The sequence below is a fragment of the Ascaphus truei genome, chromosome 8, assembly GCF_040206685.1.
Source record: "Ascaphus truei isolate aAscTru1 chromosome 8, aAscTru1.hap1, whole genome shotgun sequence".
NCBI lineage: Eukaryota > Metazoa > Chordata > Amphibia > Anura > Ascaphidae > Ascaphus > Ascaphus truei.
The window spans coordinates 6,024,977-6,051,321 of NC_134490.1; the positions used below are offsets into that span (position 1 = coordinate 6,024,977).

Sequence of the window (26,345 nt, forward strand, 5' to 3'; positions counted from 1 at the left end):
CCACTGCCCCCCCTCCTCCTGTCCACTGCCCCCCCCCTCCTGTCCACAGCCCCCCATCCTGTCCACAGCCCCACCCCCTCCTGTCCACAGCCCCACCCCTCCTGTCCACTGCCCCCCTCTCCTGTCCACTGCCCCCCCTCTCCTGTCCACAGCCCCCCCCCTCCTGTCCACTGCCCCCCCTCTCCTGTCCACTGCCCCCCCTACTGTCCACTGCCCCCCCCTCCTGTCCACTGCCCCCCCCCCCTCCTGTCCACTGCCCCCCCCTCCTGTCCACTGCCCCCCCCCTCCTGTCCACTGCCCCCCCCTCCTGTCCACTGACCCCCCCCTCCTGTCCACTGCCCCCCCCCTCCTGTCCACTGCCCCCCCCTCCTGTCCACTGCATCCCCCTCCTGTCCACTGCCCCCCCTCCTGTCCACTGCCCCCCCCTCCTCTCCACTGCCCCCCCTCCTGTCCACTGCGTCCCCCTCCTGTCCACTGCCCCCCCTCCTGTCCACTGCCCCCCCTCCTGTCCACTGCCCCCCCTCCTGTCCACTGCCCCCCCTCCTGTCCACTGCGTCCCCCTCCTGTCCACTGCGTCCCCCTCCTGTCCACTGCCCCCCCTCCTGTCCACTGCCCCCCCTCCTGTCCACTGCCCCCCCTACTGTCCACTGCCCCCCCCTACTGTCCACTGCCCCCCTCCTCCTGTCCACTGCCCCCCCCCTCCTGTCCACTGCCCCCCCCTCCTGTCCACTGCCCCCCCCTCCTGTCCACTGCCCCCCCTCCTGTCCACTGCCCCCCCTCCTGTCCACTGCCCCCCCTCCTGTCCACTGCCCCCCCCTCCTGTCCACTGCATCCCCCTCCTGTCCACTGCCCCCCCTCCTGTCCACTGCCCCCCCCTCCTGTCCACTGCCCCCCCTCCTGTCCACTGCCCCCCCCTCCTGTCCACTGCCCCCCCTCCTGTCCACTGCGTCCCCCTCCTGTCCACTCCCCCCCCCCTCCTGTCCACTGCCCCCCCCTCCTGTCCACTGCCCCCCCCCTCCTGTCCACTACCCCCCCTTCCTGTCCACTGCCCCCCTTCCTGTTCACTGCCCCCCCTCCCCCCTTCCCACCGCCTCCCCTCCCCCTTCCCACCGCCTCCCCTCCCCCTTCCCACCGCCTCCCCTCCCCCCTTCCCACCGCCTCCCCTCCCCCTTCCCACCGCCTCCCCTCCCCCCTTCCCACCGCCTCCCCTCCCCCTTCCCACCGCCTCCCCCCCCTTCCCACCGCCTCCCCCCCCCCTTCCCACCGCCTCCCCCCCCCCCTTCCCACCGCCTCCCCCCCCTTCCCACCGCCTCCCCTCCCCCTTCCCACCGCCCGCCCCCCCCCTTCCCACCGCCCCCCCCCCTTCCCACCGCCCCCCCCTTCCCACCGCCCCCCCCTTCCCACCGCCCCCCCTCCCCCTTCCCACCGCCTCCCCTCCCCCTTCCCACCGCCTCCCCTCCCCCCTTCCCACCGCCTCCCCTCCCCCTTCCCACCGCCTCCCCTCCCCCCTTCCCACCGCCTCCCCTCCCCCTTCCCACCGCCTCCCCCCCCTTCCCACCGCCTCCCCCCCCCCTTCCCACCGCCTCCCCCCCCCCCTTCCCACCGCCTCCCCTCCCCCTTCCCACCGCCCGCCCCCCCCCTTCCCACCGCCCGCCCCCCCCTTCCCACCGCCCCCCCCCTTCCCACCGCCCCCCCCCTTCCCACCGCCCCCCCCCCCTTCCCACCGCCCCCCCCCCTTCCCACCGCCCCCCCCCTTCCCACCGCCCCCCCCTTCCCACCGCCCCTTCCCACCGCCTCCCTTCCCACCGCCTCCCCACCTCCTTCCCACCCCCTTCCCACCGCCTCCCCCCCCTTCCCACCGCCTCCCCCCTCCTTCCCACCGCCTCCCCCCCCTTCCCACCGCCTCCCCCCCAATATGTGTCCCTCACATTGCAGGGTGACAATCTACAGGCTGATTCAGTTTGTGTCACTAAGTCTGTACTTCCTATTATAAGTGACAAAAGTGCCCAAGAACCGTGTAAATCTACCCCTTGTATAACACGGTGCCACAGTAACTGCCGGGGTCTATACTGTATATCCATGTCACCTGGCCCTGTGATCACAGGATAATATGGTGTTAGCAGAGACCGAGGGCCCATTGAAAGATGAGTGTGTGTGTGTGTGTGTGTGTGTGTGTGTGTGTGTGTGTGTGTGTGTGTGTGTGTGTGTGTGTGTTAACAAAACACAAATCACAAAACCTTGTCAGACAATGATTTAACCCTTGTGATGCTTGAGGATACCAATGCATTGGAAAGTCATGTTTCAGGCACCACAGGGGTTAACGGACAAGAAACACTCTACAAATAAAAATACGCAACACATAATATCCATATGTGGAAATGTGAAGTTTTTAGTACCCCAAGTGACCAGCTAGCCAGGGGTTGGAGACGACTAGCTGACCACTTGGGTTTCCAAGGGGTTAATATATGAATAAGTGTAACGTTGTTAGTATTACGAACCGCATCATCTAGTCCAGGTTGGCGAGTCTTATCTTACATAGCGGCCGTTATATACATAGACAAGATCAGCCCAACGCCAGCCTGGGGGAGGTGATTAATACTGCGGATATGGTTTAGCTGGGGTGATTAGTGAGTAGCGTGCGAATAAGTGAGGTGAGAAGTGGGTAAACACACAGGTAACAATGTACAGGCATACCCCGCATTAACATACGCAATGAGACCGGAGCATGTATGTAATACAGGCATACCCCGCATTAACGTACGCAATGGGACGGGAGCGTGTATGTAACACAGGCATACCCCGCATTAACGTACGCAATGGGACCGGAGCATGTATGTAACACAGGCATACCCCGCATTAACGTACGCAATGGGACGGGAGCGTGTATGTAACACAGGCATACCCCGCATTAACGTACGCAATGGGACGGGAGTATGTATGTAACACAGGCATACCCCGCATTAACGTACGCAATGGGACGGGAGTATGTATGTAACACAGGCATACCCCGCATTAACGTACGCAATGGGACGGGAGTATGTATGTAACACAGGCATACCCCTCATTAACATACGCAATGGGACGGGAGCGTGTATGTAACACAGGCATACCCCGCATTAACGTACGCAATGAGACCGGAGCATGTATGTAACACAGGCATACCCCGCATTAACATACGCAATGAGACCGGAGCATGTATGTAATACAGGCATACCCCGCATTAACGTACGCAATGGGACGGGAGTATGTATGTAACACAGGCATACCCCGCATTAACGTACGCAATGGGACGGGAGCGTGTATGTAACACAGGCATACCCCGCATTAACGTACGCAATGGGACGGGAGCATGTATGTAACACAGGCATACCCCGCATTAACGTACGCAATGGGACGGGAGCGTGTATGTAACACAGGCATACACCGCATTAACGTATGCAATGGGACGGGAGCATGTATGTAACACAGGCATACCCCGCATTAACGTACGCAGTGGGACGGGAGCGTGTATGTAACACAGGCATACCCCGCATTAACGTACGCAATGGGACGGGAGCATGTATGTAACACAGGCATACCCCGCATTAACGTACGCAATGGGACCGGAGTATGTATGTAACACAGGCATACCCCGCATTAACGTACGCAATGGGACGGGAGCGTGTATGTAACACAGGCATACCCCACATTAACGTACGCAATGGGACGGGAGCGTGTATGTAACACAGGCATACCCCGCATTAACGTACGCAGTGGGAACGGAGCGTGTATGTAACACAGGCATACCCCGCATTAACGTACGCAATGGGACCGGAGCGTGTATGTAACACAGGCATACCCCGCATTAACGTACGCAATGGGACCGGAGCATGTATGTAACACAGGCATACCCCGCATTAACGTACGCAAAGGGACCGGAGCATGTATGTAACACAGGCATACCCCGCATTAACGTACGCAGTGGGACCGGAGCATGTATGTAACACAGGCATACCCCGCATTAACGTACGCAATGGGACCGGAGCGTGTATGTAACACAGGCATACCCCGCATTAACGTACGCAATGGGACCGGAGCGTGTATGTAACACAGGCATACCCCGCATTAACGTACGCAATGGGACCGGAGCGTGTATGTAACACAGGCATACCCCGCATTAACGTACGCAATGGGACCGGAGCGTGTATGTAACACAGGCATACCCCGCATTAACGTACGCAATGGGACGGGAGCGTGTATGTAACACAGGCATACCCCGCATTAACGTACGCAATGGGACCAGAGCATGTATGTAACACAGGCATACCCCGCATTAACATACGCAATGGGACCGGAGCATGTATGTAACACAGGCATACCCCGCATTAACGTACGCAGTGGGACCGGAGCGTGTATGTAACACAGGCATACCCCGCATTAACGTACGCAATGGGACGGGAGCGTGTATGTAACACAGGCATACCCCGCATTAACGTACGCAATGGGACGGGAGCGTGTATGTAACACAGGCATACCCCGCATTAACGTACGCAATGGGACCAGAGCATGTATGTAACACAGGCATACCCCGCATTAACATACGCAATGGGACCGGAGCATGTATGTAACACAGGCATACCCTGCATTAACGTACACAATGGGACGGGGGCGTGTATGTAACACAGGCATACCCCGCATTAACGTACGCAATAGGACGGGGGCATGTATGTAACACAGGCATACCCCGCATTAACGTACGCAATGGGACGGCGGGCGTGTATGTAACACAGGCATACCCCGCATTAACGTACACAATGGGACGGGAGCATGTATGTAACACAGGCACACCCCGCATTAACGTACGCAATGGGACGGGAGCATGTATGTAACACAGGCATACCCCGCATTAACGTACGCAATGGGACCGGAGCATGTATGTAACACAGGCATACCCCGCATTAACGTACGCAATGGGACCGGAGCATGTATGTAACACAGGCATACCCCGCATTAACGTTCGCAATGGGACCGGAGCATGTATGTAACACAGGCATACCCCGCATTTACGTACGCAATGGGACGGGAGCATGTATGTAACACGGGCATACCCCGCATTAACGTACGCAATGGGACGGGAGCATGTATGTAATACAGGCATACCCCGCATTAACGTACGCAGTGGGACCGCAGCATGTATGTAACACAGGTATACCCCGCATTTACGTACGCAATGGGACGGGAGCATGTATGTAACACAGGCATACCCTGCATTAACGTACGAAATGGGACCGGAGCATGTATGTAACACAGGCATACCCCGCATTAACGTACGCAATGGGACCGGAGCGTGTATGTAACACAGGCACACCCCGCATTAACGTACGCAGTGGGACGGGAGCGTGTATGTAACACAGGCATACCCCGCATTAACGTACGCAATGGGACGGGAGCATGTATGTAACACAGGCACACCCCGCATTAACGTACGCAATGGGACGGGAGTGTGTATGTAACACAGGCATACCCCGCATTAACGTACGCAATGGGACGGGAGCGTGTATGTAACACAGGCATACCCCGCATTAACGTCCGCAATGGGACCGGAGCGTGTATGTAACACAGGCATACCCCGCATTAACGTACGCAATGGGACCGGAGCGTGTATGTAACACAGGCATACCCCGCATTAACGTACGCAATGGGACCGGAGCGTGTATGTAACACAGGCATACCCCGCATTAACGTACGCAATGGGACCGGAGCGTGTATGTAACACAGGCATACCCCGCATTAACGTACGCAATGGGACCGGAGCATGTATGTAACACAGGCATACCCCGCATTAACGTACGCAATGGGACGGGAGCGTGTATGTAACACAGGCATACCCCGCATTAACGTACGCAATGGGACGGGAGTAGGTATGTAACACAGGCATACCCCGCATTAACGTACGCAATGGGACGGGAGTATGTATGTAACACAGGCATACCCCGCATTAACGTACGCAATGGGACGGGAGTATTTATGTAACACAGGCATACCCCTCATTAACGTACGCAATGGGACGGGAGCGTGTATGTAACACAGGCATACCCCGCATTAACGTACGCAATGAGACCGGAGCATGTATGTAACACAGGCATACCCCGCATTAACATACGCAATGAGACCGGAGCATGTATGTAATACAGGCATACCCCGCATTAACGTACGCAATGGGACGGGAGTATGTATGTAACACAGGCATACCCCGCATTAACGTACGCAATGGGACGGGAGCGTGTATGTAACACAGGCATACCCCGCATTAACGTACGCAATGGGACGGGAGCATGTATGTAACACAGGCATACCCCGCATTAACGTACGCAATGGGACGGGAGCGTGTATGTAACACAGGCATACCCCGCATTAACGTACAGTATGCAATGGGACGGGAGCATGTATGTAACACAGGCATACCCCGCATTAACGTACGCAGTGGGACGGGAGCGTGTATGTAACACAGGCATACCCCGCATTAACGTACGCAATGGGACGGGAGCATGTATGGAACACAGGCATACCCCGCATTAACGTACGCAATGGGACCGGAGTATGTATGTAACACAGGCATACCCCGCATTAACGTACGCAATGGGACGGGAGCGTGTATGTAACACAGGCATACCCCACATTAACGTACGCAATGGGACGGGAGCGTGTATGTAACACAGGCATACCCCGCATTAACGTACGCAGTGGGAACGGAGCGTGTATGTAACACAGGCATACCCCGCATTAACGTACGCAATGGGACCGGAGCGTGTATGTAACACAGGCATACCCCGCATTAACGTACGCAATGGGACCGGAGCATGTATGTAACACAGGCATACCCCGCATTAACGTACGCAAAGGGACCGGAGCATGTATGTAACACAGGCATACCCCGCATTAACGTACGCAGTGGGACCGGAGCATGTATGTAACACAGGCATACCCCGCATTAACGTACGCAATGGGACCGGAGCGTGTATGTAACACAGGCATACCCCGCATTAACGTACGCAATGGGACCGGAGCGTGTATGTAACACAGGCATACCCCGCATTAACGTACGCAATGGGACCGGAGCATGTATGTAACACAGGCATACCCCGCATTAACGTACGCAATGGGACCGGAGCGTGTATGTAACACAGGCATACCCCGCATTAACGTACGCAATGGGACGGGAGCGTGTATGTAACACAGGCATACCCCGCATTAACGTACGCAATGGGACCAGAGCATGTATGTAACACAGGCATACCCCGCATTAACGTACGCAATGGGACCGGAGCATGTATGTAACACAGGCATACCCCGCATTAACGTACGCAGTGGGACCGGAGCGTGTATGTAACACAGGCATACCCCGCATTAACGTACGCAATGGGACGGGAGCGTGTATGTAACACAGGCATACCCCGCATTAACGTACGCAATGGGACGGGAGCGTGTATGTAACACAGGCATACCCCGCATTAACGTACGCAATGGGACCAGAGCATGTATGTAACACAGGCATACCCCGCATTAACATACGCAATGGGACCGGAGCATGTATGTAACACAGGCATACCCCGCATTAACGTACACAATGGGACGGGGGCGTGTATGTAACACAGGCATACCCCGCATTAACGTACGCAATAGGACGGGGGCATGTATGTAACACAGGCATACCCCGCATTAACGTACGCAATGGGACGGCGGGCGTGTATGTAACACAGGCATACCCCGCATTAACGTACACAATGGGACGGGAGCATGTATGTAACACAGGCACACCCCGCATTAACGTACGCAATGGGACGGGAGCATGTATGTAACACAGGCACACCCCGCATTAACGTACGCAGTGGGACGGGAGCGTGTATGTAACACAGGCATACCCCGCATTAACGTACGCAATGGGACCGGAGCGTGTATGTAACACAGGCACACCCCGCATTAACGTACGCAGTGGGACGGGAGCGTGTATGTAACACAGGCATACCCCGCATTAACGTACGCAATGGGACGGGAGCGTGTATGTAACACAGGCACACCCCGCATTAACGTACGCAATGGGACGGGAGCGTGTATGTAACACAGGCATACCCCGCATTAACGTACGCAATGGGACGGGAGCGTGTATGTAACACAGGCATACCCCGCATTAACGTACGCAATGGGACCGGAGAGTGTATGTAACACAGGCATACCCCGCATTAACGTACGCAATGGGACCGGAGCGTGTATGTAACACAGGCATACCCCGCATTAACGTACGCAATGGGACCGGAGCGTGTATGTAACACAGGCATACCCCGCATTAACGTACGCAATGGGACCGGAGCGTGTATGTAACACAGGCATACCCCGCATTAACGTACGCAATCGGACCGGAGCATGTATGTAACACAGGCATACCCCGCATTAACGTACGCAGTGGGACGGGAGCGTGTATGTAACACAGGCATACCCGCATTAACGTACGCAATGGGACCGGAGCATGTATGTAACACAGGCATACCCCGCATTAACGTACGCAATGGGACCGGAGCGTGTATGTAACACAGGCATACCCCGCATTAACGTACGCAATGGGACCGGAGCGTGTATGTAACACAGGCATACCCCGCATTAACGTACGCAATGGGACCGGAGCATGTATGTAACACAGGCATACCCCGCATTAACGTACGCAGTGGGACGGGAGCGTGTATGTAACACAGGCATACCCGCATTAACGTACGCAATGGGACCGGAGCATGTATGTAACACAGGCATACCCCGCATTAACGTACGCAATGGGACCAGAGCGTGTATGTAACACAGGCATACCCCGCATTAACGTACGCAATGGGACGGGAGCGTGTATGTAACACAGGCATACCCCGCATTAACGTACGCAATGGGACCGGAGCATGTATGTAACACAGGCATACCCCGCATTAACATACGCAATGGGACCGGAGCATGTATGCAACACAGGCATACCCCGCATTAACGTACGCAATGGGACCAGAGCGTGTATGTAACACAGGCATACCCCGCATTAACGTACGCAATGGGACGGGAGCGTGTATGTAACACAGGCATACCCCGCATTAACGTACGCAATGGGACCGGAGCATGTATGTAACACAGGCATACCCCGCATTAACGTACGCAATGGGACGGGAGCGTGTATGTAACAGGCATACCCCGCATTAACGTACGCAATGGGACCGGAGCATGTATGTAACACAGGCATACCCCGCATTAACGTACGCAATGGGACCGGAGCATGTATGTAACACAGGCATACCCCGCATTAACATACGCAATGGGACCGGAGCGTGTATGTAACACAGGCATACCCGCATTAACGTACGCAATGGGACGGGAGCATGTATGTAACACAGGCATACCCCGCATTAACGTACGCAATGGGACGGGAGCGTGTATGTAACACAGGCATACCCCGCATTAACGTACGCAGTGGGACCGGAGCATGTATGTAACACAGGCATACCCCGCATTAACGTACGCAACGGGATGGGAGCATGTATGTAACACAGGCATACCCCGCATTAACGTACGCAATGGGACCGGAGCATGTATGTAACACAGGCACACCCCGCATTAACGTACGCAATGGGACCGGAGCATGTATGTAACACAGGCATACCCCGCATTAACGTACGCAATGGGACTGGAGCATGTATGTAACACAGGCATACCCCGCATTAACGTACGCAGTGGGACGGGAGCATGTATGTAACACAGGCATACCCCGCATTTACGTACGCAATGGGACCGGAGCATGTATGTAACACAGGCATACCCCGCATTAACGTACGCAATAGGACCGCAGCATGTATGTAACACAGGCATACCCCGCATTAACGTACGCAATAGGACCGCAGCATGTATGTAACACAGGCATACCCCGCATTAACGTACGCAACGGGATCAGAGCATGTATGTAACACAGGCATACCCCGCATTAACGTACGCAATGGGACCGGAGCATGTATGTAACACAGGCACACCCCGCATTTACGTACGCAATGGGACTGGAGCGTGTATGTAACACAGGCATACCCCGCATTAACGTACGCAATGGGACGGGAGCGTGTATGTAACACAGGCATACCCCGCATTAATGTACGCAATGGGACGGGAGCGTGTATGTAACACAGGCATACCCCGCATTAACGTACGCAATGGGACGGGAGCATATATGTAATACAGGCATACCCCGCATTAACGTACGCAATGGGACCGGAGCATGTATGTAACACAGGCACACCCCGCATTAACGTACGCAATGGGACCGGAGCATGTATGTAAAGTGAAAATGTACTTAAAGTGAAGCTCTAACTTTTTCCCACTTATCGATGCATGTACTGTACGGCAATCGTCATATACGTGCATAACTAATGTAAATAACGCATGTGTAACAGGCTCTATAATCTCCCCGCTTGTGCACAGCTTCGGTACAGGTAGGGAGCCTGTATTGCTGTTCAGGATGTGCTGACAGGCGCATGCGTGAGCTGCCGTTTGCCTATTGGGCGATATGTCCTTACTCGCGAGTGAACTTAAAGTGAGTGTCCTCAAACCGGGGTATGCCTGTATTACCCGTTATCTCGTTGTTAACAGTGTTTTACCGGCTTATCGTTCTATGAAATGGGTGAAAGTAGCCCCACAATGGCTGATATACAAAACTCCTTTGTCGCTTAAACGTCTTGTTGCCGGAGAAATTACCCAACGCATTACTGGCTTCTCTGGCAACAAAGGTGTTAAAAGTGGGAGTTTCGTGCTTTATTAGCACATGCACACAAAATGCCAACCAACCCCAACCCTGTATCATTAGGGAGAGCTCTAACACCCCCCCCCCCCCCCCCCACTCCATACACACCAGCAACACTCAATCGTTTAACTGTTACGGGTCATTTGTATTCTGACAGCATTACATGTTGTTTAAAAGAGGAGTTATCAGCGTGTACGCTCTATTCACTGTGCTTAGATAGTCTTTCATTAGAGCTCTCAAAATGCCAGGGCACTGCCGAGAAACCAACAAAGGCCCGAGCTTAAATTAACCACAATTGTCTATTAAAGCCCCAATTCCAAATACTTAGTACTACATACACACGTACACACACACACGTACACACACACACACACACGTACACACACGTACACACACACACGTACACACGTACACACGCATACACACACTGTATATCATGCTTGGTGTAAAAGACTACTGTATACCAGGGGTGGACAACTCTAGTTCTCAAGGGCCACCAACAGGTTAGGTTTAAAGATGCTTCAGCACAAGTGGCTCAATCAGCGGCTCAGTTTTCGAAAGCCACCAGTTGTGCTGAAGCAGGGATATCCTGAAAACCTGACCTGTTGGTGGCCCTTGAGGACTGGAGTTGCCCACCCCTGCTTTATACCAATCACTTTAGGTTTGGAAACATTGTAGCACTTTTCCTCTGTTAGGCTAAGGCCCCGGTAACGCCGCTGTAACGCGCGCCCGCGAGATTGGCGGCACGTTCAGCCGATTCCCCGGTCTGCAGCTCACTGCAGGCAGAGAGACCGGGGGGGGCGTGGCAGGGAGTGACGGGGGCGCGGCCATGACATCACCCGGCAGTTTCGTCCTCATTGGCTGAACCGCCGGGGGGCGTGCCTAATCGCTCAGCGCAAGTCCTGCTCTCAATTCTATTGAGAGCAGGAGCAACTCTCGCCCGAGCGCTGCGGCCCCCCCTCGCAGCGGGCCCGGCGCCATTGAGGGGATGGCTCTCGTGCGTGCAGCGTCCACCACAGCGGACGCTGTAGTAGGCAGCGGGGGCAAGGCCTTAGGGCGCGCTTATAGTGCCGGCGACGCGACGTCGCCCGAAAACAAATGCATTGTCGCCGCCGCGTGCGCTTAAAGTAATTTTTTGCAGCCGGGAATATTTGATTTTTATGGGGCTGTCGCCTCATGTGACAGCCCCTGAACCAATCAATGGCCTGGTCGTCCGCGACGCCGCCGCAAAGCAAAATAAAACTTTCGCTAACGGCAACGGGTGACGTCACGCGTCGCGGTCACAGGCACTATATGCGCGGCCTCAGGCTGCGTTTATAGTACTGGCTACGGCGACTGCTGTAGTAGGTACATGCTATCCGTCGCGGGTTCCCATGGTGGGTGCGACTGCGACGGCTGACGTCAAGCGGTCGCTGGAAGTGAAAGGATTTTGATTTCTTCAGCGATCGGCGTGTGACGTCAGCGGCACGTGAGCGGTTCAGCCAATGAGGGCGAACCGCTCACTGCCACGCCTCCGCCACACCCCCGCCACGCCTCCCCGGTCGCCCTCTCCTGTCTCCTGCACCAGAGTGCAGGAAACCCTATAGGGACGGCGACGGATGACGTCACGCGGTTGCGTCACTGTCGCCCTTACTATAAACGCAGCCTTAGTGTGGTGTGTATGAGTTAAATTGTGACATAGATTTGAAAATGCCCCCTCACAACCAATGGGGAGGGGGGAAGGGCAAGAGGAACAAGCCCCCTAACTTTTAGGGAAAGTCCAGAGGTGAATAAATCCCCCACGCTCCCCCTCTGTGGTCTCCCTGCTGCTGACCGTTTTCATATGAATGCAAAATGCTAAATTGTGCAATCCTGGAGCCAGCCGACGCATTTCAAGCACAGTGCCACTTTCATCAGGGCGACGCACTCCGCACGCCAATAGTACTCTAGTTAGTGAATGTCCCAATGCAACATACTTCTGTAACAAATGTTTTAAATACCCTTCCAAGGTTTTATATTGCTTTCCTGGAAGTCACCGCCGTTCAATGTAGGTAAGCGATCCTGAAGAAGAGTATGTTGTATTCGCGATGATAGATATCTTCCTGCTGCCAGGGGCGGTGGGAGAAGGATTATTCATAGTATGGTGGAAACAAATCTTAAAAAACATCATATATTTAGTGTACATTTCTGACCTGGTGTAGTTAACCAAGTAGAATTGGAGATAGGCCAAGGGAGAGAGTGGTTTCAGCTGGTAAGGACTTAGATAGACACACACAAAAAAAAATTGCAATATATATTGGAACTTGGAGTGCCTGTCCCATTTTTTCCTATATATATCGACCCTCACCTAACACAACAAGCCGGGACCAACCCTCAAAAAACACAACAAGCCGGGACCAACCCTCACCTAACACAACAAGCCGAACCCTCACCTAACACAACAAGCCGGGACCAACACTCATCTAACACAACAAGCCAGGATCAACCCTCAACTAAAACAACAAGCCGGGACCAACCCTCACCTAACACAACAAGCCAGGACCAACACTCATCTAACACAACAAACCGGGACCAACCCTCACCTAACACAACAAGCCAGGATCAACACTCATCTAACACAACAAACCGAGATCAACCCACACCTAACACAACAAGCCGGGACCAACCCACACCTAACACAACAAGCCGGGACCAACCCTCACCTAACACAACAAGCCGGGATCAACCCTCAAAAAACACAACAAGCCGGGATCAACCCTCAAAAAACACAACAAGCCTGGATCAACACTCATCTAACACAACAAGCCGGGACCAACCCTCACCTAACACAACAAGCCGGGACCAACCCTCACCTAACACAACAAGCCGGGACCAACCCTCACCTAACACAACAAGCCGGGACCAACCCTCACCTAACACAACAAGCCTGGATCAACACTCATCTAACACAACAAGCAGAACCGTCACCTAACACAACAAGCCGGGACCAACCCACACCTAACACAACAAGCCGGGACCAACCCTCACCTAACACAACAAGCCGAACCCTCACCTAACACAACAAGCCGGGATCAACCCTCAAAAAACACAACAAGCCGGGATCAACACTCACCTAACACAACAAGCCGGGATCAACACTCACCTAACACAACAAGCCGGGATCAACCCTCACCTAACACAACAAGCCGGGACCAGCCCTCACCTAACACAACAAGCCGGGACCAACCCTCACCTAACACAACAAGCCGGGACCAGCCCTCACCTAACACAACAAGCCGGGATCAACACTCACCTAACACAACAAGCCGGGATCAACCCTCACCTAACACAACAAGCCGGGATCAACCCTCACCTAACACAACAAGCCGGGACCAACCCACACCTAACACAACAAGCCGGGACCAACCCTCACCTAACACAACAAGCCGAACCGTCACCTACACAACAAGCCGAACCCTCACCTAACACAACAAGCCGGGATCAACCCTCACCTAACACAACAAGCCGGGATCAACCCTCACCTAACACAACAAGCCGGGACCAGCCCTCACCTAACACAACAAGCCGGGATCAACCCTCACCTAACACAATAAGCCGGGATCAACACTCATCTAACACAACAAGCTAGGATTAACCATCACCTAACACAACAAGCCGGAATCAACCCTCAAAAAACACAACAAGCTGGGATCAACCCTCATCTAACACAACAAGCCGGGATCAACCCTCAAAAAACACAACAAGCCGGGATCAACCCTCAAAAAACACAACAAGCCTGGATCAACACTCATCTAACACAACAAGCCGAACCGTCACCTACACAACAAGCCGGGACCAACCCTCACCTAACACAACAAGCCGGGACCAACCCTCACCTAACACAACAAGCCGAACCCTCACCTAACACAACAAGCCGGGATCAACCCTCACCTAACACAACAAGCCGGGATCAACCCACACCTAACACAACAAGCCGGGATCAACACTCACCTAACACAACAAGCCGGGATCAACCCTCACCTAACACAACAAGCCGGGATCAACACTCACCTAACACAACAAGCCGGGATCAACCCACACCTAACACAACAAGCCGGGATCAACACTCACCTAACACAACAAGCCGGGATCAACACTCACCTAACACAAGAAGCCGGGATCAACCCTCACCTAACACAACAAGCCGGGACCAGCCCTCACCTAACACAACAAGCCGGGACCAACCCTCACCTAACACAACAAGCCGGGACCAACCCTCACCTAACACAACAAGCCGGGATCAACACTCATCTAACACAACAAGCTAGGATCAACCCACACCTAACACAACAAGCCGGGATCAACACTCATCTAACACAACAAGCCGGGATCAACCCACACCTAACACAACAAGCCGGGACCAACCCTGACCTAACACAAGCTGGGATCAACCCTCACCTAACACAAACCTGCCGGGTGTGCAAGAGGAGGGGCTTTGGTGGATATACACACACCATTTGTACAATCTTCAATCATTTAGCAGTGTTTGGGGCCTATGGGGTATTTGTATTATTATTTGTTTCAATAAAGTCTGTGAATTCAGCATATTATGATTTAAAAAAACAGCTATCCCAAGATGACTGGCTGTACATCCAGTCCAAAAAGCCGCTGCATCTGCACATTTTTATATTTTCAGATGAGCTATCCAGAATACATTAAATTCAGAAATCTGCACTTGGCTAACGCGCTATAACAGCCAGAATAACTAAACAGTGCTAAGCCATTCAAGTGACTAGGCCATAAAATGCCTTAAGGCTAAGCCCCATTTAGTAAATGTGGTCCCATAAATCAAAACGATCCAGTTTCTGCTTGAAAAGTTATAATCCCCAGAAATAAATAAAAAGTAATTAGTTAAAAAAAAAAAAAATTACAGATGTTTTAATCTAAATTTAGCACCTCTCTGTCAGCAAAAGAATGAAATAAGTCACCCGCCAGCAGACGGTAACGCGAGGCACTGCAGAGGTTAGACACTGCAAAAAAAAAGCATTAAAGCTGTTGAGCAGGGTCGGGCAACTCCAGTCCTCAAGGGCCACCAACAGGTCAGGTTTTCAGGATATTCCTGCTTCAGCACAGGAGGCTCAGTGGATCAGTCTTCGACTGCACCACCTGTGCCGATGCAGAGATATCCTGAAAACCTGACCTGTTGGTGGCCCTTGAGGACTGCAGTTGCCCACCTCTGCTGATGAGGTCTTTATTAAAAAAACATTATAAGACCAAACGACATTTTACATGTATAATGTTTATACAGCACCAACCAAATATACAGCGAAAGTACATATTCACATGCTAGCAGACATGTGGGGAGCCGGGTGTGAGAGCTTCCATCGCGAGACTTAGAACCCGGAGTCGTTTCCTTAATCCGGTTTAGTTGTCGGGTCTCACTGCTGGGGGGGGGAAACGCCAAATCGCTTGAAAGATCGATTTGGGAGCCGCTACTTTAAATGTGTGTTGCCCTGTGACTCTGTCCGAGCGTCCCTTCTCTGAGCTTACAGGCTTCGCAGACACGTTCCCGAGTACAGAGTGCTGCAGCGCTGTCTATGCTGCAGTAACTAGAGTGCAGTGACTGGGAATTTTCAGTGACACTTAGGGGCCCGAAATGCATTGTAGAGCCCTCTGGCATCGAAAGGATTAGTGACGTTACCATAGTTAGCTGCAGAGTAGCACTATTTTTTATATTGGGGGGTTGTGGGGGGGGGGGGCAAGCTTGCGGTTTTATTTTCTTTCCAAAGATAAGCAGATTTATTTAAGAGAAACTTCCTTTTTCAAGAGCATAAATCTTTCCAAAATGAGATTCCCAAGAGTGTCTCCGAAACAGACACAGGTACACCAGCTGTTTAAGACCATTCCACTACTTCAACAAATATTATTAGAACTTTCTTTCCCTTTATCTGCCCGTATGTAAATAATAATAAAAAAGTATCACCTAATACTGAAGAAAATATATATATACACACACACACACACACATATATATATATATATATATATATATATATATATATGTATGTATATATCTATGTGTATGTATGTGTATATACATTTTAAGTTATGCTCCATGTGAATGGATATTCCATGCAAAAGGTGACACATTGTGTGCTTATTTGCATGTAATTTCCCAGAATCCCTTGCTGCAGTGGGAACACTATATGCTAGGTGATAATGGCTGAAAGGCAGGGTTGCAGACCTGTCTAAGGCCGCGCTTATAGTGCCGTCGATGGCGACGGCGACACGACGGGTGACGTCACCCGTCGCCATCGCCACAGGCGAAAGTTTCACTGGGCGGCGGCATCGAGGGTTTCCGGGCTTTTGATTGGTTCAAGGGCTGTCACATGAGGCGACAGCCCTTGAAAAATCTAATTTTGCCGGCTACCAGTTTTCGCAACGGCAATGTCGCTCCGTCGCCATCACGCTTACTATAAGCGCACGCGGCGGCTATGCATTTGTTTTCGGGCGACGTCACGTCGCCGGCACTATAAGCGCGGCCTAAGACATGTGAATGTGCTCACAAGTGATATTCTTTATGTGTATATATATATATATACATGTATGTATATACACACACACACACACACACACACACACACACACACACACACACACACACACACACACACACACACACACACACACACACACACACACACACACACACACACACACATAGTCAATTGGTAAGGCACTCCTATTAGTTGGAAACCAAGGTGTAACGTACAGGTAGTGTGGTATAAATATGACCTGGAAGTCCAGTGCATTTGGACAATTTCTCAAAAAAGTATTTTATTGAGCGATTGACATTTCCGTCATTTGACGAAGTTCCCAGCGGCGGGAACCAACATGCCGTCCTCTCAATCAAATACATTCTGAGAAAATGGCCAAGAGCTGGATCTCAATGCAAATGTATATATATATGTACCATTTAACACCTTAAGTCATAAACCGCATACAGCACAGGGGAGGGATAAGCTTCATCCACAGATAACATTCCAGGCTGTTTTTAAGTAAAAACCTTTCTTGCTTTATCCATTGTAACATCGCCGGAAGAAGAAATATATATATATATATATATATATATATATATATATATATATATATATATATATATATATATATATATATATATATATATATATACATATATATATATATATATATATATATATATATATATATATACATACATACACACACACACACACACACACACACACACACAAAATAAATAATACTATTTGGGCCACAAAGCGTGAGATGGCAGTTTGAAGCAGAATCACTGACCCCGGTGTGCACTGCTGCCCTAGATTTTTCTGTACTTTATGAAATTTTGGATGAAACACCATGTAATTTTAGCCGGGAGGTTTTCAGAGGAACTTTGAAGTTTGTTGCAAAAATCCTGAAGTTGATATTAATCTTTATACTGATCTTGGATGCAGCACATGGAAAAATCTTTGTACAGGCCCAGGATACATATTATAGTCTGGGATAGCTCACTGACAAATCTGTGTAACCCTTTCACTTCCAGAGAGCCTGCCAGGGCATTGCTTTGCTCAGCTGGACCGTCTGGCACTGACAGGGTTAATCATTCTCTAGAGATTGTCAACACTTTTATCCTTACACTTTCCTGGGCTGTAGCAGATCTAAAGCAAATAAAAGGAGTTTTCTACCCAGAGTAATGCCAGATGCCCTTAAATAAAACTGCACAGCCAAGCAGAAATGTTTCTTGTTTTAAACATAGAGATCAGGAGTGTAAACATTGCCAAACACTGACAGCTCCCCTCAAATGTCCCTGATCCATTCTTCCACATGGGAATCCCAAATATAATGCAACATTGTTTCATTGTACACTTTAGGAACGACTTTCACTCCCTAGTTCACTAGCAATCCTGCAGATCAGCAAATTGCTGCTATTTGGGGCTGAACTTTCAGGTTTAAACAAATTTAAAAAAATAAATAAAAAAACAGGGCAGGGGAAAGGACAAGGGGAATTTATTCCAAATGTGAAGTTTCAGGCAAAACCCCCGTTCTATTGGAAATGAAGTAGAATAAAAAGGACATTTAATGTCACTTTGTGTGTGTGAAGCTGCAGGAAATTATTACAGAGATGTCCCCGGAAAATCACAACTACTTTGTATGTGATCTCCGAGTAACGAAATCAAATGTGTGTTACTTTTTTGAGTGTGAGTGATACCCATAGCTAATATTATTATGTATTCTAAAGAATATTTAGAGAGGGGGAGATGGAAAAGTGTAACAAGGGAATCAGGCCAAAGTGTGCATTACTATTCAGAACAAACTGGGTGTGGGTATCGGACAGTTCTAATCATAACTCACCCCAAACCAATAACCCCCTGTGATTAATCCCAAACTGGGACAAATATAAGGCGAGTAGAAATCTGGGCAGAGGAAGGAAGACTGTGTTGTAAACTCCAAACCCAAGCACGTCCCCCCAGGAAATCTCTGGGACCCTGTGTCTAATCCCACAGAACCCCACAGGGAGGGGGACAGGGAAGAAGATGGGGGTGTCCCACCAATGCCACGGTGCTGCACAGAGGGTCCTGCAAGTGAGAGCAGCATGTGTACCCCCCCCCAGAGAAGAGCAGGGTATACAAGCAGCTTGTACAGAAGTGTTAGGAGGGACAGTTGGGGGGAGGGGGAGAGGGGGGACACACCTCAGTCCTCTGGAGCTGCAGGAAGTTGTTCAGATAGCTGGAGTGGATGGAGGAGTTCAGATCTGGGGGGCTTTTGGAGTAGCTGTTGAGATCAGGGTGGGAGGCAGAGTTGGACTCTGGTCTGAAGGCATCAAAGGCACTGGCTTGGTGTGTATCTTGCAGGGATAGGTAGACCCAGTTGAGGAGCTGGGCAGGCTGGTATACTGAAGCAGTGGTATCTATGGCTGACAACAGGCTCATCTTGGCCCCCCTGGAAAAAGTAAAAAGCAGCCCCCTCCTTCCCAGCACAGTCTCTCCCTTCTTCTTCTTCTTCTTCTCCCTCCTGCGCCTTCTTCCTCCTTCTCTTCCTCTCCTTCCTGCCCCCCTATCTTTCCTTCCTATAGGGATCTGGCAGTGTGCTCAGTAAGGGCATCGCTGCAAACTTTCCCCTTCTTTCCCAAGCCCAGCAATCCGCTATGTGATTCCTCTCTGCACCCACACAGGGCTCCGATTGGCTGGCTCATCTGCATATGTAGCAGAGAAGGGCTGGACCTGTTGCATATTCATGATGCTGCAGCCAATCACAGCAGAGAGAGACCTGTTCAAGTCCTCAATGAAGATGCAATATGAATTATGCATTGCAAAAAAACAAATAGGTTAACCCCTGGGCTGCCAAGAAGCAGAGGGTTATGGGGAATTTTTAGTTTTCTTTTAAATTGGAAATTCAGAATGATTTATTTATTACTTATTTATTTCAGACGCGCTACTCACCAAGAAACTCCATACTAGAACGCGTGTAGGAACGTAGGGGGTATACCCATCCCAAACCTGCAACCGGGACCTACAGAAAACATATAGGGGAACAACGAGGAATGGTAAGGGAACGATAGGTTTCGTACTGCTACCCTGCATGTACTGTGGGGTTATGATAAAATCCCACCCCGTGTCAGAACGGGAGATGTTTGTACATATAGCAGGGGCCCCTCCTCGTCCCCTTAGGCTGCGGTCCCAGTGCTTTCGGCGTGCGCTCCGCGTACAAGCACCACCCCTCAATGGGGCTGGGCCCAGTGCGCACCTTGGCGTGGAAGGTGCAGCCGCGCGGTATGACAAGATTTTTCGAAGACGCTGAAATTGAGTTTGCAGTTTGCGATGGAGACGTGACCCCGCCCTCGCCAGGTCATGGTCACGCCCCTGCAAACCCCCCACCACGCCCCCTCCCGTCGTAAACTCTCCCTCTCTCCCAGGACCGCAGATCGCGGTGCAGCGCTGTGCACGTGACAGCCCCCCACCCCGCCGGGCGCGCGTGCTACAGTGCTGACTGGGACCGCAGCCTTAACCTTCCCCTGCGGCTGCGACCGGCAGAGGAGGCGGGGGAGAGTGCAGGGAGGGCTGTAGTAGCTGCAGGGAGGTTGCGCTGGGCGACCGGATCGCTGGAGGTCTGTGGTGCACCCGACCGCGGGGGCTGCCATGTTGAATATGCGTACGAATATAGTACAGCCTGAGGTTGCGGCGGCCATCTTGGCACACCCCGCGGATGCGCAGAGAGTTACACAGCGGCGGCCATTACAGCAAGTACTCCAAAGGGGAACTACAATCCCCAGCAGCCCCTGGGGCTGCTAAAACACATGGGCTGCAGCAGCCAATCGTATGGCCGGATTCCCCTGCAACTGAGTGGATACATTTGGTGCACTGAGGAGACCATGCCAGTCGTAGCTGGGACATCAGAGGGTAAGGGTGTGTCTGCAGGGTGTCTGTAGGCCCCTGCACTATGCCAGAGACCCCGAATTAGGACCCAGCTAGGCCCCGACTCCCCTGTAAAGATTGTGGCTGCTACAGGGACCGGACCCTTAGATAGGGATACTGCCCAGTAGCATTCCTAGTGTCAATGACACAGCAGAAAACGCCGCGCAGGAGATGCGGCCTGTGGTCTAGGACAAGACCACCACCGCATTACGGTGGGTCCCTCCAGCTGGATACCACCCCACGTGGAGGCGGACCATGTCGCTGGATCAGCGGATCCCTGTCACCATTCTGTCGGCGCTACCGGGTGTTGGAGTACCCGGCAGGTATCACACCACCTATATATAAGTGCACCAACTCTAACAGTGGTTGTGGGCAGCGCTGTTGGGTACATTGGGTGGGTTGGCTTCGGTGGACACTGGGAGGTTGAGTGCCCAGAGCACCCAAAACTTCGGGGGAAACCCTACCAGGGTGTGGACAGGGTGTTGGACAGAGGGTATGGTGTGTGGGTAAGGCCGTACGAGGCCACGTTCGATGGTTATTGTATGGCCTATTGCATGTTTGTAAACCTGTTATCTATACCATTGTGTATATTATTGCATTGGGTCCTGTGACGGGGTTATCCGACATAGTTAGGATCCCGCACAGGTGGAGGCGCTGTCACCAGACGGATCAGGTATACCCCAGGCTCCCAGCAGCAGAGGTTCTGGCCTCCTGTGAGACACAGGTAATGCACCACACACTCAGTAGCCACCACATCTCCCATAGGATGGGGGACACGACGCTACATACATGTTTCACATTGTAGCATGTTACGGTAAAGGAAGTCCTTCCCCGTTGATGCCAGAGACCTCTGCAATGCAATGCAGCGGGTGGGTAGAGTTTTTTTTTCAAATCATATTTCCATCATAATTCTATTGAATTTGTTGTTTAGTGATTTTGTCGTTTGACGCCACGCAGCAATTTTCACACGAGTTGCAAGGGGAGAGACACAGCAGTTTGAGGGAGAGACGCAGGAGAATGCCGGGAGACGCCGCACCCCGCTGTCAGTGATGTCTTTCCATTGTTTTTCGGTTAAAATCTAAAATTGGAATCCCTATTATATTTCATTGTGTTTTCTTCCAGTTACAGCACTTTCTATTTTGGAGAAATATGCAGGAGAAATATGCAGGCAAAACCATTTGGGGGGGGGGCGGGGGCGTTCCTTTAAAAGGGATCTATTACTGGGGAGAGAGCAGGAAAGTAATAGATGTTCTTAGCTGTAGCCATGTATCCTCTTGGCTACTAATCTGCCCTACTGCACCGACACACTTTATTCGAGCAAATACCCGGTATGTACCTGGCAGATACCTGGAATGCGCCGCTCCTCACCTCTGACAAGCCCCGTTGCATTTGCCTTCCCAGCCTGGGTTCATGCCTGGCTGACGGGCGGCTGATCTGTTAAATGATAATGATTAGGATTTAATAGGCTGCAATGCTTCGCGTGTCTACCAGATGGCATAAATTCATGAATTGTAATGAAGTATATATATATGTACTGTGCAGTATTGCAGCCAGCGGGAATAAAATGCTTCAATCCCTGCCGGAAAATAACTCAATGCACTCGGGCAGAAAACAGTCACAAACCTCAATACACCCGGGTATACCCGAATTCGTGGGACTAGCCGAGCTCGAATAAAGTGTGTCGCCAGTGTACCTATTTTGGGTTTAGGATGGGGAGTCCCGCTTGTCTTACACTCGACTCCAGGCTCACATCTCCGCCTGGGAAATCGCAGCTGGGACAGATGCATTGTAGAAAGTTATCACCATTTATTTTTCTAGCAGGATGCCTCCTGGCAAAGTATATTGGGGAATCGCACACTCCGCCATAGAAGGGATGTTGCGCGGGAACAGCGGTGATTAGCTCCTGCTCCTTGCCTCACCGTGCGCAACAGAGGGTGCGGTAGCTCGCGTCCGGCTATGCCCCTAGTTGTGACACAACATTACTTTCCCCCTACACCCGGTGTATCCAGGAGCACAGGCACATCATAGATAGGTGTGGCTTCACTTGTACGCCAAGCCACTCACAGCAGGTGGGCGCGGCTTCGCTTTCGCGCCAAACCCAGTCCTTATTGTGGGCGGAGCTTTGTTTTCGTGCCTGTAACAGTGGAGTTATCCCTGTTCAGGTAATGTGCCTCTAATCCAGCAGTGTGGTGGTTAACTGCTGGTAGTCAATTAACAAACACCACCTGCCTGATTAGATTGCTTAGAAAAGCCTGTCTTTTGAGACAGGAAGTGAGACTCCTTAGCTCACACCTGAGCTGAACTTGGAGACAGAGCAGAGATTCCTTAGTTCACAACTGGGTTGAACCAAGGAAGGGCAGATGTCTTGAGCGACAAGCTGACCACAAGACAAAGGGGACAAGATTCTAACCTGGAGCCTGACATTTCCTGTTCACACAAGGGTGCGGTTCCAAGACAGCAGAGAAGCTTCCCCTACAGCAGCCCAGCTAACAGATAAGACTTTCATTTATAAGACTTTTTATATCTGTTCATTTCATGCTATATGTTTGGGCTGGGAGACATGCGTATCTAAAGGGAGTGGTGGATTGCATAGTATTTCACTAGAAATACTCCCAAGTGAATAGAAGCTTTGTTTTCCCCTTGTTTGGATGGTTTCCTGATGTTAAGGAATAAGGCGCAATAAAAGCCTTATTTAATTTCACCATAACCAGTCTCCCTTGCATACCTCTGTGAGCGTCCGCCTACAGTGCCGAACCAAGCACAATCTTTGCAAAAGAAGCTTGCAACTGTGCAAATCCTGCCACACGGTCCTCCAGGTTTTGGCGGGAACCGCTCTTTCACGTGCGGTAGCTCTCTTTGGGACACTACCACAGGTAGATTACCGAATACAGCTCAGGTAACGCACACTGCGGCTCCCTGTGCTGGGGGTCGCTAATAGTATTTTTGTAGCTCCTCAGACTGAGTTTCTGGCCTCCTGCATTTCAAGAAACCCCCTTCGGACACTACCCACACATACTGTGAACCCCATCTGTTTGGACCGTGATGCTATAGTCCCCTTCCGAAGATTCTAGGGAAGTTTCCAAGTCGGATGTATCTCTGTCCAGTGCAAATGTGGGGAAAGTATTGAAGTATTGCCGTGGTGGAACCCCATGTTTCATGGGTATGTTCATCATATGAACCAGACACGGTTCTTGCTGTTCAGCGGGGATATCGTGGATCATTGGAGGGAGGAAGGGGAGTTCTCTGTGGAAGAGACGGCAGAGGCTCTCAGACGAAACGATAGCAAAATTAAACTAGGGTTGATACAACCAACCGGTTTAACAATAACCTATCAAGAACAGCCCTCTCATGAACCACTATTTTGGGTGCTACTGGGCCAGGCCTGTGGCCGGAAATTAACCAAACTCAACCAGGCTGACAGATTAATAGTTCAGCGGTTCCGCCAGTCCCATGGGTATGATTATCCCTATGTCCCTGAGTCCATAATGAGGGAAATAGAGGCCAACAGAGAGGAGTGGTTGAGGGATGCAGTTCTAGACTATCTAGCCTCCATATGCCGTATCTCTAGGTCCAAGGTGGGCAACCCTGTGGCCATTCACCACTTGTGGCGAATTGGCAATCAAAGTGTGCCGAATTGTAGTTTCCCTGTGTGAGGTAATGGGAAGCGTGGAGGCAAGTGCGAGTCCCGTGAGAAGCGTTTGTCCCCCGGCAAGCGCGAGTCCGCCGGCAAGCGCAAGTGCAGCGACGGCACTAGTGCTGAGGGGACGGGCCATGGACGGTGGCCGGGAGGCGAGTGGAGGAAAGAGAACCAATGAGAGAACGGTGGGGGGGCGGAGCACGCACCCGGGTGGCGTCCGCGCCACAGATTCCTGTTCCGGTGCTGTGCTTGGCAAGGTAAGAAGCAAAAAGCTGGCTCGAGATGATCGTGATGGGGGGGTAATGAGATGATGATGATGACGAGGGGGTGAAATGAGATGATATGATGATTATAGGGGGATAATGAGATGATGATGATGAGGGTGGTGACGAGATGTTGATGAGGGGGGAAATGATATGATGATGGTGAGGAGATGATGATGAGGAGGGTAGTGGTGGTGTGAGAGGAGGATGAGGAGGGGGGAGAGAAGGAGGGGGTGTGAGAGGGAGCATGAGGGGGATTGCACCAATCTTGGAAGTAGTGGGAGAGAAGCATTAAAATCAGTATAGCTTTCCCGGTATGACTGCTGGTATGTGATTTATAAATTATCTGACCGTTGTGTCATTTGTTTCTACATTTCACTCCACGTATGCACAAATTTGCACCATTTCATATTCTATTTCGAAACAAATGTTGGGAGGGATCTCAATCCCCAAACCTCTCCCAGAATGTTTTACAAAATAGAATATGAAATGGTGCAAATTGGTGCATACGTGGAGTGAAATTTAGAAAAAAATACGTAACGGTTTGAGAATTTATAAATAACCTCCCCACATAATACCTCCATTTTTATATGGGGTGGCTATTTTCACTTCTCATTCGCCACACCTGTGGCTACATTGAAAAATAGGCTGCCCACCCACCTCTGCTCTACCTACTACAATGAGGAAAAGGTATGTTACCTCATCTGAGTATGGCGGGTGGGGAGAAACATCTATATGGACCGGGTGGAGTATGTCTCTGGACGGGACCCGAGGAGAGTGTGTTTTGTTAATTTTCCAAATGGGAACGGCAGGTTAGTTTAAGAAACCTGACCCGAAGCACTAATATTAAAGTGGGATGGATTCTCCATGTTGGGGAGGGATCCGGATGTTATGTCATGAACTGTTATACATTGTCCCATGTTATTCAAGTTAGGATGGTCTGTAAATTGGGTTCTCAGCTGGGTCCGTGAGATGCCAACAGGGGGAGTGTGTAGCCAGTATCCACTTGGCTACTAATCTGCCCTACCTAACACATAAGCCCTGGTACCAGCACAGGCAGTGTTAGGGTTAAATCTATGCCCTTGCTGCTGCTGCAGCAGTAAACAACTAGCTTGTGTGACGGGGGCGGGGGGAGCCTAAGGCCTGTGTGTTGCCCTATCAGGGGCTCAGACCAGGACTCTCCTCTTGAGTACAAAAGGGACTGCAGATCCAAATATAGTTGTTGTTGGAAGTGTGGAGCCAGGGCTGTG

At 51.6% G+C, this 26,345-nt stretch overlaps 1 protein-coding gene across 1 annotated transcript in view; it reads right to left on the reverse strand.

Annotated features, from left to right (window-relative positions):
• Positions 1 to 19,955, reverse strand: part of ZCCHC24 (zinc finger CCHC-type containing 24) — a 64,924-nt gene extending 44,969 nt beyond the window's left edge. The window contains exon 1 of the mRNA XM_075610253.1: positions 19,474 to 19,955. Within this exon, the coding sequence (XP_075466368.1) occupies positions 19,474 to 19,713 (240 nt within the window). The 5' untranslated portion in view covers positions 19,714 to 19,955. The remainder of the gene's footprint in view (positions 1 to 19,473) is intronic.
• Positions 19,956 to 26,345: the final 6,390 nt, after the last annotated feature.